Source organism: Bufo gargarizans, chromosome 11 (genome assembly GCF_014858855.1).
Source record: "Bufo gargarizans isolate SCDJY-AF-19 chromosome 11, ASM1485885v1, whole genome shotgun sequence".
In the NCBI taxonomy this organism is placed as follows: domain Eukaryota; kingdom Metazoa; phylum Chordata; class Amphibia; order Anura; family Bufonidae; genus Bufo; species Bufo gargarizans.
In genome coordinates, this window is record NC_058090.1 from 8331297 (window position 1) to 8348939 (window position 17643).

General features: G+C 48.7%; 1 protein-coding gene across 2 annotated transcripts; it reads left to right on the forward strand.

Moving 5' to 3' along the window:
- The first annotated feature begins 12608 nt into the window (after window positions 1–12608).
- On the forward strand, window positions 12609–15972 carry TMEM251 (transmembrane protein 251). Of its 2 annotated transcripts, none has more exons than XM_044272627.1 (2): window positions 12609–12781; window positions 15179–15972. In XM_044272627.1, the coding sequence occupies exon 2, from the start codon at window positions 15195–15197 to the stop codon at window positions 15588–15590; it is 396 nt and encodes a 131-aa protein (XP_044128562.1). In that variant the 5' UTR covers window positions 12609–12781; window positions 15179–15194; the 3' UTR covers window positions 15591–15972. The 2 variants fall into 2 exon arrangements, with proteins under 2 accessions (XP_044128562.1, XP_044128563.1); XM_044272628.1 differs by lacking the exon at window positions 12609–12781 and adding an exon at window positions 12796–12948.
- The last annotated feature ends 1671 nt before the right edge of the window (window positions 15973–17643 follow it).

The window sequence follows — 17643 nt, forward strand, 5'->3', positions numbered from 1 at the left end:
AAGATACATGTCAGTATCACACCTGATGGGCTGAGATACAGGGGCTCAGCGAGCGGTATCACACAGAGAATAAGATACAGGTCAGTATCACACCTGATGGGCTGAGATACAGGGGCTCAGCGAGCGGTATCACACAGAGAATAAGATACAGGTCAGTATCACACCTGATGGGCTGAGATACAGGGGCTCAGCGAGCAGTATCACACAGAGAATAAGATACAGGTCAGTATCACACCTGATGGGCTGAGATACAGGGGCTCAGCCAGCGGTATCACACAGAGAATAAGATACAGGTCAGTATCACACGTGACAGGCTCAGGGTACTTTCACACTTGCGTTTTTCTTTTCCGGCGCTGAGTTCTGTCACAAGGGCTCAATACCGGAAAAGAACTGATCAGTTTTATCCTAATGCATTCTGAATGGAGAGCATTCTGTTCAGGATGCATCAGTTCAGTCCCTCTTACGTTTTTTGGCTGGAGATAATACCGCAGCATGCTGCAGTTTTATCTCCGGCCACAAATCCTGAACACTTGCCGTATTCGGCATTAATTTTCATTGAAATGCTTTAGTAAAATTGCTGCATTGACGGATCCGTTCTTCCAGTCCGCCATGCGCAGACCTTTAAATCTGTGAAAAAATAAAAATCGGATCCGTTTTTCCAGATGACACCGGAGAGACGGATCCGGTATTTCAATGCATTTGTCAGACGGTTCCGCATCCGAATCCGTCTGGAATCCTCTGACGCAAGTGTGAAAGTAGCCTCAGATACAATAGATCAGCAGACAGTATCACACATGACAGGATTAGATACACAGCTCAGCAGACAGTATCACACATGACAGGATTAGATACAGCGGCTCATCAGACAGTATCACACATTATAGGATTAGATACAGCGGCTCAGCAGACAGTATCACACATAATAGGATAACCCTGCGTTCACATTTGTATTGTAAAATCCGGCTGCATTGCGCCATAATGCAGAATTTTGGCTGGACAAAAAGTCATTAATGGGGATCCGCCGCAATTTCCGGTTATGCCAGATATGGTGAACTCCGGCAGGCTGCTCCTTTGCTGGATGTCACAATGAAGCTATGAATGTATGGTGAGATACATGGCTCGGTAGTACAGTATCACACTTAGATACATGGCTCAGTAGTACAGTATCACACTTAGATACATGGCTCAGTAGTACAGTATCACACTTAGATACATGGCTCAGTAGTACAGTATCACACTTAGATACATGGCTCAGTAGTACAGTATCACACTTATACATGGCTCAGCAGTAGTACAGTATCACTCTTAGATACATGGCTCAGTAGTACAGTATCACACTTAGATACATGGCTCAGTAGTACAGTATCACACTTATACATGGCTCGGTAGTACAGTATCACACTTATACATGGCTCAGTAGTACAGTATCACACTTATACATGGCTCGGTAGTACAGTATCACACTTATACATGGCTCAGTAGTACAGTATCACACTTAGATACATGGCTCAGTAGTACAGTATCACACTTATACATGGCTCAGTAGTACAGTATCACACTTAGATACATGGCTCAGTAGTACAGTATCACACTTAGATACATGGCTCAGTAGTACAGTATCACACTTAGATACATGGCTCAGTAGTACAGTATCACACTTATACATGGCTCAGTAGTACAGTATCACACTTATACATGGCTCAGCAGTACAGTATCACACTTAGATACATGGCTCAGCAGTAGTACAGTATCACTCTTAGATACATGGCTCAGTAGTACAGTATCACACTTATACATGGCTCAGTAGTACAGTATCACACAGATACATGGCTCAGTAGTACAGTATCACACTTAGATACATGGCTCAGTAGTACAGTATCACACTTATACATGGCTCAGTAGTACAGTATCACACTTAGATACATGGCTCAGTAGTACAGTATCACACTTATACATGGCTCGGTAGTACAGTATCACACTTATACATGGCTCGGTAGTACAGTATCACACTTATACATGGCTCAGTAGTACAGTATCACACTTATACATGGCTCAGTAGTACAGTATCACACTTAGATACATGGCTCGGTAGTACAGTATCACACTTAGATACATGGCTCGGTAGTACAGTATCACACTTATACATGGCTCGGTAGTACAGTATCACACTTATACATGGCTCGGTAGTACAGTATCACACTTAGATACATGGCTCAGTAGTACAGTATCACACTTATACATGGCTCAGTAGTACAGTATCACACTTAGATACATGGCTCAGTAGTACAGTATCACACTTATACATGGCTCGGTAGTACAGTATCACACTTAGATACATGGCTCAGTAGTACAGTATCACACTTATACATGGCTCAGTAGTACAGTATCACACTTAGATACATGGCTCAGTAGTACAGTATCACACTTATACATGGCTCGGTAGTACAGTATCACACTTAGATACATGGCTCAGTAGTACAGTATCACACTTATACATGGCTCGGTAGTACAGTATCACACTTATACATGGCTCGGTAGTACAGTATCACACTTATACATGGCTCGGTAGTACAGTATCACACTTAGATACATGGCTCAGTAGTACAGTATCACACTTATACATGGCTCGGTAGTACAGTATCACACTTATACATGGCTCGGTAGTACAGTATCACACTTAGATACATGGCTCAGTAGTACAGTATCACACTTATACATGGCTCGGTAGTACAGTATCACACTTAGATACATGGCTCAGTAGTACAGTATCACACTTAGATACATGGCTCAGTAGCACAGTATCACACTTATACATGGCTCGGTAGTACAGTATCACACTTAGATACATGGCTCAGTAGTACAGTATCACACTTATACATGGCTCGGTAGTACAGTATCACACTTATACATGGCTCGGTAGTACAGTATCACACTTATACATGGCTCGGTAGTACAGTATCACACTTAGATACATGGCTCAGTAGCACTCTTATTTGGCCGCTTTCACACAACCATATTTTTGGTCCGTGTACAATCTGCATTTTTTGCGAATTGCACATTCACTTCTATGGGTCCACAAAAAACGGACTACGGATGTCATCCACGTGCCGTCCACATCCGTAGATTATAGAACCTGTACTATTCTTGTCCATTTTGCAGACAAGAGTAGGCTTTTTTTACAGGGGGTCCCGCAAAAATTGCGGGATGCACATGGACCACATCCGTATTTTGCAGATCCGCCATTTGCCGACCGCAAAATGGATACGGTCATGTGCAAGAGGTCTTAAGGGTTGAGGCTACACGGGGACACTGGTCGCACAACATATGTCGCGGTCAGGATCGGTGATCCCAAAGAAATGAAGGGGATCGATTGTCGCTGGATTTCTTGTGACTGGTGTTTGCGACCCCCATTCACTTCTATGGGATCACCGCTACTCCGCCATCTTGACCGCAACATATAATGTGGAGGACTCCTCACTGTAACCTCATGTGAGCTTTACTGACTGTTTTGACAATGTATCATTTTCTGTTTTATTTCCTGTAATTGTATTTACAAACAAGCAGCTTCCATATTTTTTGTAACCTCGGTGGAGCCTCTCATTACCGCACTAATTGTGTGATTTTATGTCTTTTCCTGTGGTTTTTATGTATTTTAATGTGTCCTTTTGATGGATTCAGAGGTCATTTTCTCATTTTTGCACCCTCAGGGGAACATTTATCAAGATCGGCAGTTTCCACCCTGGTCCTGATATCCCCTGCGCGGCCGGAGGGTGCGCTAAATTTATCCAGAGGCGCAGGGCCCTCGTAGATTTGGCGCATCCTCCCGCTTGCCGTGTGACAGACTAGAGTCTATGGCAACCTCCAGCCTTCACGAATAAAGGTGATTGTGCCGTGCCTGCTGGTCCTGCCCTTGTCGCCACCACCACTTATTTTCAATGGGCGAAAAGTCAAAAATTTTGCCGAAAACATGGCATATGACAAACTTTGCAACTTTTTGGTGGTGTGAATAACATAATAAATGCCCCGCTCCATGCTTATATATTAGACCACTCCAACTACTAATCTGAAGGTGTGGTTCCCACATCGAAAGGTGCTGCCCCGTATATTATAGCCATAACTCTATTTTATCTGTCGGGTTGCATCTGCTGGGGACACTCGCTGTTTCATCTTTGCCTCCACTCTCATCGGACCGAAGCGCAGCAGCACAATTCATCTCTCTCCTGTCCTGGGCGCCGGGCTGATGCATTATACCCATAGTTGCCAACTCTCCTGGAATGTCCAAGGCGCTCCCAAGACCTCCCAGAGGAGTTAGCAAATCTCCGAGGCGCCACAGAAGCCTCCTGGCACTCTCTAGAAAGAGGCCCTCCATGAATTTTAACTATGTGTGACTGTAAGTTCCTGTTTGCCTAGACATATAGAAATAATCATATGCTCCCACACTCCCTTCTCCTAAGGGCTCATGCACACGAACATATTGTTTTTCCGTGTCCGTTCCATGATCTGTCCGCACCGCAAAAAATGGAACAAGTGAATGAATGGGTCTGCACAAATGGCCTGGGCCCGTATATTGTGGACCCACTGAGCCCTTACAATGGACCCACACAAAAAAAAACGGATGCGATACGGATGTCACACGGACATCATCTGTATTTTTTGCAGATCCATGTTTTGCGGACCACAAAATACATACTTGTATGTGCATGAGCCCTAATAGGTATATTCACACAGCAGAAATACGTGTTGAACGCCAAAAATCAGTCTAAACGGTTGCACCGTGAAAAAATATGTCTCAGAGTAAGGCCTCGTGCACACGACCGTTGTTCTAATCCGCATCCGAGCCGCAGTTTTTGTGGCTCTGGTGCGGACCCATTCACTTCAATGGGGCCGCAAAAGATGCGGACAGCACTCCGTGTGCCGTCCGCATCCGTTGCTCCGTTCCGTGGTCCGCCAAAAAAATAAAACCTGTCCTATTTTTGTCCATTTTGCGGACAAGAATAGGCAGTTATATCAATGGCCGTCCGCGCCATTCCGCAAATTGCGGAACGCACGTGGACGCCATCTGTGTTTTGCGGACCGCATTGACATTGACATTGCTGCCCCCTTCCCCTCTATTTCCATGTCAATCTTAATGGCAGGACGGCTCCATAAATATAAAACATGGTGAGGACGTTCACCTGGGACGGGACACGTACTGGATCTTTTACGCCCTCTTAACTCGTTTTTTTTGTGCCAAATGTGATTAATATTTAACCAGATTTGTCGTTTTGCAATCTCTTCAGTAACAGATTAGACTTCGAGAGTTGCAAAGGTGGCTATCATTATGTCAGCCGCCACCTGCCCTATAGGTTTCGTCATTTCTAGAGCCCCCCCACTCTGGAATGGTTATAGAGCCCCCCCCCCACTCTGGAATGGTTAGGGGCGGTTGTATTTCCATATGTCTATGATAGCACAGCTCCCCCCGAGATGCCTCCTTCTGCAGGGGTCTGCGGTCCTTCCACTGGTCATAGACGTGAGATAACTGCCCCCCTCCTCCATAAAGATATACAGTCAGGATGGCGGATGCTTGTTTATTTTAGTACAGAGAAGATAATTGGTCACCACCAGCCATGTATGATGCTGCCTATCTCCTGCTAAAGGGCATCTGTCAGCAGTTTTGTACCTATGACACTGGCTGACCTGTTACATGTGCACTTGGCAGCTGGAGGCATCTGTGTTGGTCCCATGTTCCTATGTACCCGCATTGCTGAGAAAAATGATGTTTTCATATATGCAGATGAGCCTCTAGGAGCAATGGGGGCGTTGCCATTACACCTAGAGGCTCTGCTCTCTCTGCAACTGCCATGACCTCTGCACTTAGATTGACAGGACCAGGTGCACTTTAAAGGGGTCGTCTCACTTCAGCAAACGGCATTTATCAGGTAAAGTTAATACAAGGCACTTACGCTACTTTCACATTTGCGTTTTCCCTTTCCGCTCTGGAGATCCGTCATAGGGTCTCAACACCAGAGGGAAACGCTTCAGTTTTGTCCCCATTCATTGTCAATGGGGACAAAACTGAACTGAACGGAACGGAACGGAGGGCACCGGAATGCATTCCGTTCCGTTTGGTTGCGTTTCCATGCAGGACAGAAAAACGCTGCAAGCAGCAAGTTGTGGAGCAAGATGGCATGAGACACAATGTAAGGGCTCATGCACACGAACGTATATTCTTTCCGTGTCCATTCCGGGGTTTTTTGCGGACCGTATATGGAACCATTCATTGAAATGGGTCTGCAAAAAAAACTGAAGTTACTCTGTGTGCATTCTGTTTCTGTATGTCCGTATTTCCGTTCCGCAAAAAAACGCATTACGGACAAGGATAGTACTGTTCTATCAGGAGCCAGCTGTTCCGTTCCGCAAAATACGGAGAGCACACGGACGCCATCCGTATTTTTTGCAGACCGCAAAATACATACGGTCGTGTGCATGAGCCCTGAGGCTTATTGCACACGAACGTGTGCGCTCCGTGGCCGTATTGCGGATCCGCAATACACGGGCACCGTTCTGTGTGCATTCCGCATCACGGATGCGGACCCATTCACTTCAATGGGTCCGCAAATCCGGAGGTGCGGAATGGTGAGGAACGGAAGCCTACGCAGTGTTTCCGTTCTGCAAAAAGATAGAACATGTCCTATCTTTTTGCGGAACGGCCGGATCGCGGACCCATTAAAGTAAATGGGTCCGCAATCCACTACGGCTGCCCTACGGTGGGTGTTCGTGCATTGCGGCGCGCAGCACGGCCACGAGGCGCGCACGTTAGTGTGCAAAAGGCCTAAGTCAGGGGTGCCAAATCCGTTTTATTGGACACAATAGAAAACGGATCAGGTGCCTATTGACTTACAATGGTTTTAGTGACGGATCCATAATGGCTATTTTAGAGATAATACAACCGGATCCTTTCAGAACGGATGCAGGCGGTTGTATTATCATTACGGAAGCATTTTTGCTGATCCATGACGGATCCAGCAAAAACACAGATGTGAAAGAAGCCTTACTAATGTATTGTGATTCTCCATATTGCCTCCTTTCCATTGCATTATAAACTGCTGATTTCCAGGGGTTACGGCCACTGCTGCGTTGCCTATGTGCGCTCCCACTCAGGATCTGAGGGATGATGTGGAGACTTTGTCTGATTGTCCAGGGTAGTGCAGTCCACAGAACGGTGCAGCACAAGGAGAGTCTTGGAAATAGGAGATATTTCTCATAATATCAGGAATTCTCCCCATGGAAATATTAGATTTTGCAATTGAGTAAATGTTTTATGGCACCATTATATACCGAAATCAGTCCCATCTTTGATAAGCTGTACACATCATACGGTTGAATGTAGTAAGTGTCAGTCTGTACTGTATACAGCACCTACTTTTTCCATCCCATAAACCTCCAGAGAAAGGTAAAAATCAGGTTCATCTAAGGACAGACCGAGAATCCTGCACTTAGATCCTTGATGAGCCTAGACCGCCCCCTGATGGACAGAAGGGATATTGCTGTTTACACTGTAACTGGCCATCAGCCGGCCTCTTACATAATCATATTTAACCTATAGAACTTATAAGCTGATTTCCCTTAGGCCGCATGCACATGACCATAGCAGTTCTGTGTCCGTATTGCGGCCTGCAAACAGCGGGTCCGCAATATACGGGCACCGGCCATGTGTGCGCCGTATCACGGATGCAGACCCATTCACTTGAATGGGTCCGCAATCCAGAAGATACGGCGCGGTGTAGTTCATGCACTGCTTTTTTGCGGTGCAGACTGTTGGATGCAGATCGCGGACCCCATTTGGGGCCCGAAGGACGGCCACGGCCAACACACGGTTGGGTGCATGAGGCCTTAAAGGGGTTTTCCAAGATTTTTTTAACTGATGACCTATCCTCAGGAATTTATGGAAAGGTAGCCTTGCATGGAAGCAGTTCTCTGCACTTCTATGGCCGTTAGTCGATCAGGCGTGACGCCTACAGAAGTGAATGGAAAGAACCACAACCTCTCCATTTATACTCTGTCTGAAAAGGGCGGACGCAGTCACCTCGCCAGGTGGGGCGTGGATAAGTGGACCCCAATGTTGGTCTCAGTGGTGTCACAGTGAGGAACAGAAGTATTTGTAGACCCTGCGATTTTTCCAGGTTCTCCCACTTAGGAATCATGGAGGGTCTGACATTCACATTGTAGGTGCGTTCCCATCTGAGAGACCGAATAAAATAATAAATTCAGGAAATCACATTGTAAGATTTGTAAAGAATGTATTTGTCTTGCACGGCACTAAGGTATTTAAACACCTGAGACAATCCGTGTTAATATTTGGTCCTGAAGCCTTTGTTTGCAGTTCCAGAGGTCGGACGTTTCCTGCAGTTCTTGACCAGGTTTGCAGACACTGCGGCAGGGGTTTTGGCCGACTCCTCCACACAGATCTCCTCTACATCTGTCAGGTTTCGGGGCTGTCGCCGAGCAACACGGAGTTTCAGCTCCCTCCAAAGATGTTCTATTGGATTTAGGTCTGGAGACTGGCTAGGCCACTCCAGAACCTGGATATGCTTCTTACGGAGCCGCTCCTTGGCTATCCTGGCCTGTGTGCTTCGGGTCGTTGTCATGTTGGAAGACCCAGCCACGACCCGTCTTCAATGCTCTGACTGAGGGAAGGAGGTTGTTGCTCAAAATCTCACAATAAATGGCCCCATTCATCCTCTCCTTAATACAGTGCAGTCGTCCTGTCCACTTCGCAGAAAAGCCCCCCCAAAGCATGATGTTACCCCCCCCCCCCCATGCTTCACAGTAGGGATGGTGTTCTTGAGATGCAACTCATCCTTCTTTTTCCTCCAAACACGAGTGAAGTTTAGACCAAAAAGTTCTACTTTGGTCTCATCTGACCACATAACGTTCTCCCCGGCCTCCTCTGGATCATCCAGATGGTCATTGGCAAACTTCAGACGGGCCTGGACATGTGATGACTTGAGCAGGGTTTCCATGATCTGAGACCATGACGGCGTAGTGTTCTACCGACAGTGACCTCTGAAGCTGTGGTCCCCGCTCTCTTCATGTCATTGACCATCTCCTCCCTTGTAGTTCTGGGCTGATTCCTCACCTTCCTTATCATCAGTGATACCCCACGAGGTGAGATCTTGCATGGAGCCCCAGTCCGAGGGAGACTGACAGTCGTCTTTAGCCTCTTCCAATTTCTAACAATTGCTCCAACAGTTGATCTATTTTCACCAAGCTGCTTGGCAATTGCCCCGTAGCCCTTTCCAGCCTTGTGGAGGTCCACAATTGTGTCTCTGGTGTCTTTTGACAGCTCTTGGTCTTGCCCATGGTAGTAGTTGGCGTCTGACTGACTGTGGGGTGGACAGGGGTCTGTAAAGAGCTCAGACAGGTGCTACTGAGTTAGATTAATGAGTGGAGTAGAGGTGGACTTTTTAAAGGCGCAGTAACAGGTCTTTGAGAGCCAGAATTCTTCCTGTTTCTCAGATGTTCAAATACTTCTGTTCAGCCGCGCAAGACAAAGAAATTCTTTAAAAATCATACAATGGGATTTCCTGATTTTTTTTCTTTTTTATTCTGTCTCTCAGAGTGGGAATGCACCTACAATGTGAATGTCAGACCCTCCATGATTCCTAAGTGGGAGAACTTGCGAAATCGCAGGGTGTTCAAATACTTCTGTTCCTCACTGCATGATATAAATGCCATAAAATGCCTTAGGCTGCAGACTACGTGCGTTTTAGAAAAACGCAGTGTACCAACAAAGTGTGTGAGATCAGATAAATCTCATGTGTACTTTGCTTTTCACTTCCATGTGGAAAATGACCTACTGGGCGGATTTTGAATTCTGCAATTGTTCATGTGGGTTTTCCCCCATAGACTTTAATGGGATTTTTTTTTTTTTATATATAAGCAAAAAAATGTACACAATCAAAATACCACTGCATGTGCAGTACCCAAGAAGCACTACAGCAAAAGGTTAAATAATGATGTACTCAATAGCAATGTACAAGGCAACCAAATGGTTATCTTTGGCAGAATGCTTAGGTTTCCTGGGTGATGGACCTGGTCTTCTCCCTGGTAAGTGAGTGTGTGTGCAAGAGAGCAGACCTACATGTGCAAGCTCCTAAGAGCTAGGCCCAAGTCCCAACAACATCTGTTTCTAAGATTTCCGTTGCTAAGGAAGCAACTCTATGACCAGAAGACCCCTGAAGGAAAGAGACCAGGCATCTTAGAAGGTCTAGCACCATCCAGGCCGTGCAAGCTTCATCTCATTTATGGCAGAAAGGCTGTGGAAAGGAATATTATTATTATTATCATAGCGCCATTTATTCCATAGCGCTGTACATATGATAAGCGGTGCACATACATAATACAGACAATTGCACTAATCAGAAACAAAACGAGTTACAGACTAGTACAGTAGAGAGGGCCCTGCCCGTGAGGTTTACAATCTACATGGCATGGGAGAAGGACACAGTAGGTGCGGGTTAAGTTGGTCATGGCGGTATAGAGGAATCAGGGTCACTGGTTGTAGGCTTGTCTGAAAAGGGTGGTTTTCAGGTTTCTTTTGAAGGATTCCACTGTAGGTGAGAGTCTGATATGTTGGGGTAGAGAGTTATAGAGTATGGGGGATGCGCGGGAGAAATCTTGGAGGCGATTGCGGGAAGAGGTGATAAGAGAAGAGAAGGAGGTCTTGTGAGGATCGGAGAGTGCGTGTGGGGATGTATCGGGAAAGTAGCTCAGAGATGTAGAGAGAGGGGAGAGGCAGAGGAGTAACAGGGTGAGAGGTGGATTAGTTGGGCAGCAGATTTGAGGATAGATTGGAGGGGTGCGAGAGTGCTAGATGGGAGGCCACAGAGGAGAGTGTTGCAGTAGTCTGGGCGGGAGATGATGAGGGCATGTACAAGCATTTTGCAGATTTAAAGTTAAGAAAAGCGCGGATGCGGGACATGTTTTTGAGTTGGAGGTGGCAGGTGGTGGAAAGGGCTTGGATGTGCGGTCGGAAGGAGAGGGCAGAATCCAAGGTCACTCCAAGGCAGCGGACTTTGTTGACCGGGGATAGTGTGCAGCCATCGATCGTGATAGGTCTGTTGGGGGGGGTTGAGCAAAATGGGGGAAAGGTGATGAATTCTGTTTTATCCATGTTAAGTTTAAGAAAGCGAAAGGCGAAGAAGGATGATAAAGAAGATAGACATTGTGGGATTCTGGATAATAAGGTGGTGATGTCTGGACCAGAGAGGTAGATCTGTGTGTCGTCAGCGTAGGAGTGAAAGCCATGGGACTCTATGAGCTGTCCCAGGCCAAAAGTGTAGATAGAGAACAGCAGGGGTCCTAGGACAGAGCCTTGCGGGACACCAACAGAGAGGGAATGAGACGAGGAGGTGGTACGGGAGTGGGAGACGCTAAACGTCCGGTCTGTGAGGTATGATGTGATCCGAGAGAGGGCCGGGTCAGTGATGCCAAGGGATGAGAGAGTTTGCAACAGAAGGGAGTGGTCGACAGTGTCGAAGGCAGAGGACAGGTCAAGGAGAAGGAGGACAGAGTAATGGAGAAGGCAGAGGACAGGTCAAGGAGAAGGAGGACAGTGTTGTTTCTTGGCTTTGGCTGTTAGTAGGTCATTGGTGACTTTGGTAAGGGCAGTCTCAGTTGAGTGGTGGGGTCGGAAGCAGCCAGATTGTAGGCGGTCAAAGAGGGAGCAGGAGGAGAGGTGGGAGGACAGTTCGGAATGGACATGTTGTTCAAGTAGCTTTGAGGCAAACAGAGTGAAGGTTGCCACCATAAACTGAGAGTACAACTCATCGTCACTACCACTCCTCTCATCCTCCGTCCCCTTCTTGGGCTTGCTGTATCTCATCCTCTTTTTTTGCCAGAATCTGTGATGGAGTCTCCTACTGGACCCCCCCCAAGACAGAAATACCCCTTTAAATGTAGACGTTGACCCGACAACCCTTGCTGTTGACGGAGCAATTCCGGTAGCAGGGGTGCACCTAGCCTTTCTTCTGCCTGAAGCGAAAACTGAAACAGTGCCCCCACCCCCATGCTAATTTCTTAACCTATCCCCTTCCCTTCAGCTCATGGCCCTTCGGCTGCCCCCCTCTTGCCCCAACCTGGTGCTGCCTCCTCGCCTGGGATCATCGGTGGTGCACCTCTGTCCGGTAGTAACAATCCTTTAAGAATTTGCCGTTTAAGCGATTTCCTAGTATTATAATAGCATTTGCTAGTCTTTCCTATAAGGTGCAAAGCAGAACAAAGTATACAGTGATCGGACAGAAAGGAAACCTTGATAAGACATAAATACTGTAAGCAAAAAAAAAGCTTTATTTGTACTAACAAAAAGGGTGAAAAGGCTCATGGGATAAATGTTTAGTCAGAAGTCACGTGACCAAGAGCGCCCAGCCCAGAACCGAGCATGCGCAGAGCTAATCATATGAACACATAAGCACGGGACTGATCATGTGACTGTAGGCCCGCTCATGTGATCGTGACGTCATGGCAGTGCGGTCGGCTGTTTCCGTGGCGTTATGTAGATTTTCAGGGTGGTGTCTGCAGGGGGCGCTCTGATAGTAAATAGAGGAAACATTCTGTGACTGTGGAACGGAAGGTTCTGCCCGCAATAAAGATGGCCGCCACCAGTGCTGCAGATAGGATCTGACTTGGTGATTTGGATTGTCACTTCCGGTCTCCACTGGGAAGCGTCACTCGATGCAGAGATGAGAGGGAAGTGGAGGGACTGATACCGGAGCCGCAGGAGATCCCTCCCCGGAGACAGGTGAGAAAAGGACCGATCTCGGAGGCATGTACATGAGACTGCTGAGATACCTAACATACAAGCGAGACAGCAAAGACATCAACAGATGGGACTCTGGAGACCTCAGCAGTGTTCTTGAGAGGGGTCCGAGACATCAGCCCTGGTCCAGGAGATGTCCGAGACTTCAGGTAGATGGCTAGGGGGGTCATCAGAGACGACCGCAGGCAGCTGGTGAGGGGGTGCCGGCGACCACAGGCCGGTGGTTAGGGGCCACCGGATAACTCAGGCCGGTGGCCAGGGAGAAGACGCCGGAGACTTCAGAGCAGCAGCCAGGGAGGTGGCGCTAGAGACCTCAGGCGGGTGGGCAGCCAGGGAGGTGGCGCTAGAGACCGCGGGCGGGCAGCCAGGGAGGTGGCGCTAGAGACCTCAGGCGGGCGGGCAGCCAGGGAGGTGGCGCTAGAGACCTCAGGCAGGCAGGCGGGCAGCCAGGGAGGTGGCGCTAGAGACCTCAGGCAGGCGGGCAGCCAGGGAGGTGGCGCTGGAGACCTCAGGCGGGCGGGCAGCCAGGGAGGTGGCGCTGGAGACCTCAGGCGGGCGGGCAGCCAGGGAGGTGGCGCTGGAGACCTCAGGTGGGCGGGCAGCCAGGGAGGTGGCGCTGGAGACCTCGGGCGGGCAGCCAGGGAGGTGGCGCTGGAGACCTCAGGCGGGCGGGCAGCCAGGAGGTGCGCTGGAGACCTCAGGGGTGGGCAGCAGGGAGGTGGCGCTGGAGAACTCAGGCGGGTGGGCAGCCAGTGAGGTGGCGCTGGAGACCTCAGGCGGGTGGGCAGCCAGTGAGGTGGCGCTGGAGACCTCAGGCGGGTGGGCAGCCAGGGAGGTGGCGCTGGAGACCTCAGGCGGGTGGGCAGCCAGTGAGGTGGCGCTGGAGACCTCAGGCGGGTGGGCAGCCAGTGAGGTGGCGCTGGAGACCTCAGGCGGGTGGGCAGCCAGTGAGGTGGCGCTGGAGACCTCAGGCGGGTGGGCAGCCAGTGAGGTGGCGCTGGAGACCTCAGGCGGGTGGGCAGCCAGTGAGGTGGCGCTGGAGACCTCAGGCGGGTGGGCAGCCAGTGAGGTGGCGCTGGAGACCTCAGGCGGGTGGGCAGCCAGTGAGGTGGCGCTGGAGACCTCAGGCGGGTGGGCAGCCAGTGAGGTGGCGCTGGAGACCTCAGGCGGGTGGGCAGCCAGTGAGGTGGCGCTGGAGACCTCAGGCGGGTGGGCAACCAGGGAGGTGGCGCTGGAGACCTCAGGCGGGTGGGCAACCAGGGAGGTGGCGCTGGAGACCTCAGGCGGGTGGGCAACCAGGGAGGTGGCGCTGGAGACCTCAGGCGGGTGGCACTGGAGACCTCAGGCGGGTGGGCAGCCAGGGAGGTGGCGCTGGAGACCTCAGGCGCTTGCTGAAGACACAGGGATCAGCCGTTATGTGATCACAAGACGTCCACATCCTGTTCAGCTGATTGTGGTTTTCTTGGGTACTGTGCCCTCCGTGTGCAGCGCTGATCTTATACCAGTCATTCTGCAGCAACTCGGAAGTCCTATGTAATACCAAAAAAGTTCTGCAATTTTCTAATGGAGTTTGGGTTTCTATTTCTTACTAGCTTCAAGATCTCTGCTTGCGGCCGGTAAATAGCAACAACTTCATTTGGTTTCCATTCATTCAACTTCTTACAGCTGAGAAATTGTTTCAATGTATCCATTTTAACCAATCCTCTGTGAGCCACACAAATCTCTCTCCTGTCCCCTAATTTGATACAATGTATCAGTGCAGATAATAAAAGTATCATTCCAAAGTCTGTTACACTTGTATCCAGTCTAGACAATCCTCTAAGCAGCACACGTCTATCCCCTGGCCTGATTTGCTACAATGTATCGGTACAGAGGCTCGTCTAGACTGGATACAAGTGTAACAAACCGTTTAATAATACATCCTGGACTCCTGACTGATACATTGTAACAGACTATCAGTATTGGAGGGAGATTGATGCTGCTGCTGCTGTGTTCCGTTCACAGAGGGTTGTCTAGAGTGGATGCAATTGTAGCAAATCCTCAGCTCTGAGAAAACAGTAGATCTGTGTACAGGTTTTCAGCCTCTGGATGAAAACCAGGTTGATCCTATTTGCTGCCATCAAGCAGAGATCTTGAAAATGATGGACAGTTGAAACTCAAAGGGTTAATTTAGCGCAATTTATTTTATTTTATTACTTTTTAAATGCTGTTCCTCTTAAATTTAGGCTCACACAGCATTTGTATGCCGCCCTTACCACTGGAGAGTGATGAGGGGGTGGGGCGATCTTTGATAAATCACCCCCCCCAAAAGCAGAACATCACTACACGGATAAGACGGAACACGTCCCTTTAATGTCCCCGTATCCTTTGTCCTTTCAGATGCGGAGCATGGAGAATGATGAATTTTCGGCAGCGGATGGGATGGATCGGGGTGGGCCTCTACCTCCTTGTCAGCGCGGCCACTTTCTATTACGTCTTTGAGATCAATGAGACTTACAACAGACTGGCTCTGGAGCACGTGCAGCCGAAACCGCAAGACCCCGGGGCGGGAGCGTCATGGACACACTCCCTGAAGGCGCGCCTGCTGTCGCTGCCGTTTTGGCTCTGGGCGGCCCTCTTCCTCCTCCCTTACTTCCAGCTCTTCCTCTTCCTCTATTCTTGCACCAGAGCTGACCCCCGCACAGTCGGCTACTGCATTATACCCATCTGCCTGGCCGTCCTCTGCAACCGCCACCAGTCCTTCGTCAAAGCCTCCAATCAGATCAGCCGGCTGCAGTTGATTGACACTTGAGCTTACGGACCTTGTCCCCCTGGTGACTACAGTGCCTCTTTTTTTTTTTTTTCTTAACCCTTGGGGAACCTTAACCCCCTGGCAGCTTGGGTAAAAGCTGGGTTGCGTGACTTGAACTCTTTTTCGCGATGATGAATGGTTGTCACCTTCATCATCATCATCACTTCCCTCTACTGTCTGGGTCTGACGGGATGGAGCCGGAGATTTTCTATTCATGGCTATGACGGTGACTGATTGTTACAGTGATTTCTATTCTATGATGATTGTTCAGATCAATGCCAGGTGTTTTCAGATTATTTTTTATTTACTTGGGCTTAATGAATACAATGCAAAAAATGTGATTAAAAACTGAAAAAAATTTAAATAAAAATGTCCCTGGGAACAAGTGTTATTTTGAAGGGAACCAGTCACTATGAAAAGTGCAGTGCAATCTGCAGGCGACATTACTAGTGCAGGAGGAGCTGAGCAGATTGATACCAGGAGTCCAGGATAGGTAACTAATATCTGATTGGTGGGGGTCCGACTTCCAGCACCGCCAATCAGCTGCTTGAAGAGGCTGCGGCGCTCTGGTGAATGCTGTGGCCTCCTAGGTAAGCACAGCGCTAGTACTTTGTATAGTGGCTGTGCTTGGTATTGCAGCTGAAGCCCATTCATTTGAATGGGACTGAGCTGCTCCTAGGCCATGTAATCAATGAATGTGACGTCACTGACCTAGGAAGACGCTGATCAGGTTAGGGGGAGGAGGATGGGCCATCAGTATTAAACTCCTGGGAGATCCCTTTAATACCAGCCGGTGGGTGGTCCTGTCCGTGAGTGACAGTCTTCCCTGTATAGAGATGTCAGTTACCGAGTAGAACCACCCATCGAACCCCTAAGCATGAAACAGGCAGACTGCCCTACATTCTCATGGGGTCTGGTTCATTAGAGCAATAGCAATGATATTTTCTTTCTTGATCTTATTTCAGTGCTTCAGCTTTCTAAGAACTCTGCTTGTTGCCATTGAATGGGAACGCTTGGCTGAAAACCCGTCCTGACATCAGGTCATGTTCACATCATATCACGATTTTCCAAGAATCTGCTGCAGAAATCTATGGTTGGCCTCTACATTTCTGGCTGGGATCTGCGCGAGGATTAGGCTAGGCCTTGGTTTTATTGTGCAAATTTTAAAACCCCCCATGTTATTATTCGCTGCTGCTCTCTGGTGAATGGATAGGCTGCATTCTCAGTGATGTCACCGCTGCTCTCTAGTGAATGGATAGGCTGCATTCTCAGTGATGTCACCGCTGATCTCTGGTGAATGGATAGGCTGCATTCTCAGTGATGTCACCGCTGCTCTCTGGTGAATGGATAGGCTGCATTCTCAGTGATGTCACCGCTGCTCTCTGGTGAATGGATAGGCTGCATTCTCAGTGATGTCACCGCTGCTCTCTGGTGAATGGATAGGCTGCATTCTCAGTGATGTCACCGCTGATCTCTAGGTGAATGGATAGGCTGCATTCTCAGTGATGTCACCGCTGCTCTCTAGGTGAATGGATAGGCTGCATTCTCAGTGATGTCACCGCTGCTCTCTGGTGAATGGATAGGCTGCATTCTCAGTGATGTCACCGCTGCTCTCTGGTGAATGGATAGGCTGCATTCTCAGTGATGTCACCGCTGCTCTCTGGTGAATGGATAGGCTGCATTCTCAGTGATGTCACCGCTGCTCTCTGGTGAATGGATAGGCTGCATTCTCAGTGATGTCACCGCTGATCTTTGGTGAATGGGTAGGCTGCATTCTCAGTGATGTCACCGCTGCTCTCTAGGGAATGGATAGGCTGCATTCTCAGTGATGTCACCGCTGATCTCTAGGGAATGGATAGGCTGCATTCTCAGTGATGTCACCGCTGATCTCTAGGGAATGGACAGGCTACATTCTTAAGAATTAAGGTCTTTTCACACTATGTCTGCAATGTACTTTTACTATATAGACCTGGGAAACCTCCCGGCCTATATGTTAAACCGACCCATCAAACCCCATTATAACAGAGACCAAACGAGTGTCTCTGTGACCTCT

Coding starts and splice junctions, on each gene's coding strand:
- TMEM251 (XM_044272627.1), top strand. CDS start 15,195: ATGATGAATTTTCGGCAGCGGATGGGATGGATCGGGGTGGGCCTCTAC.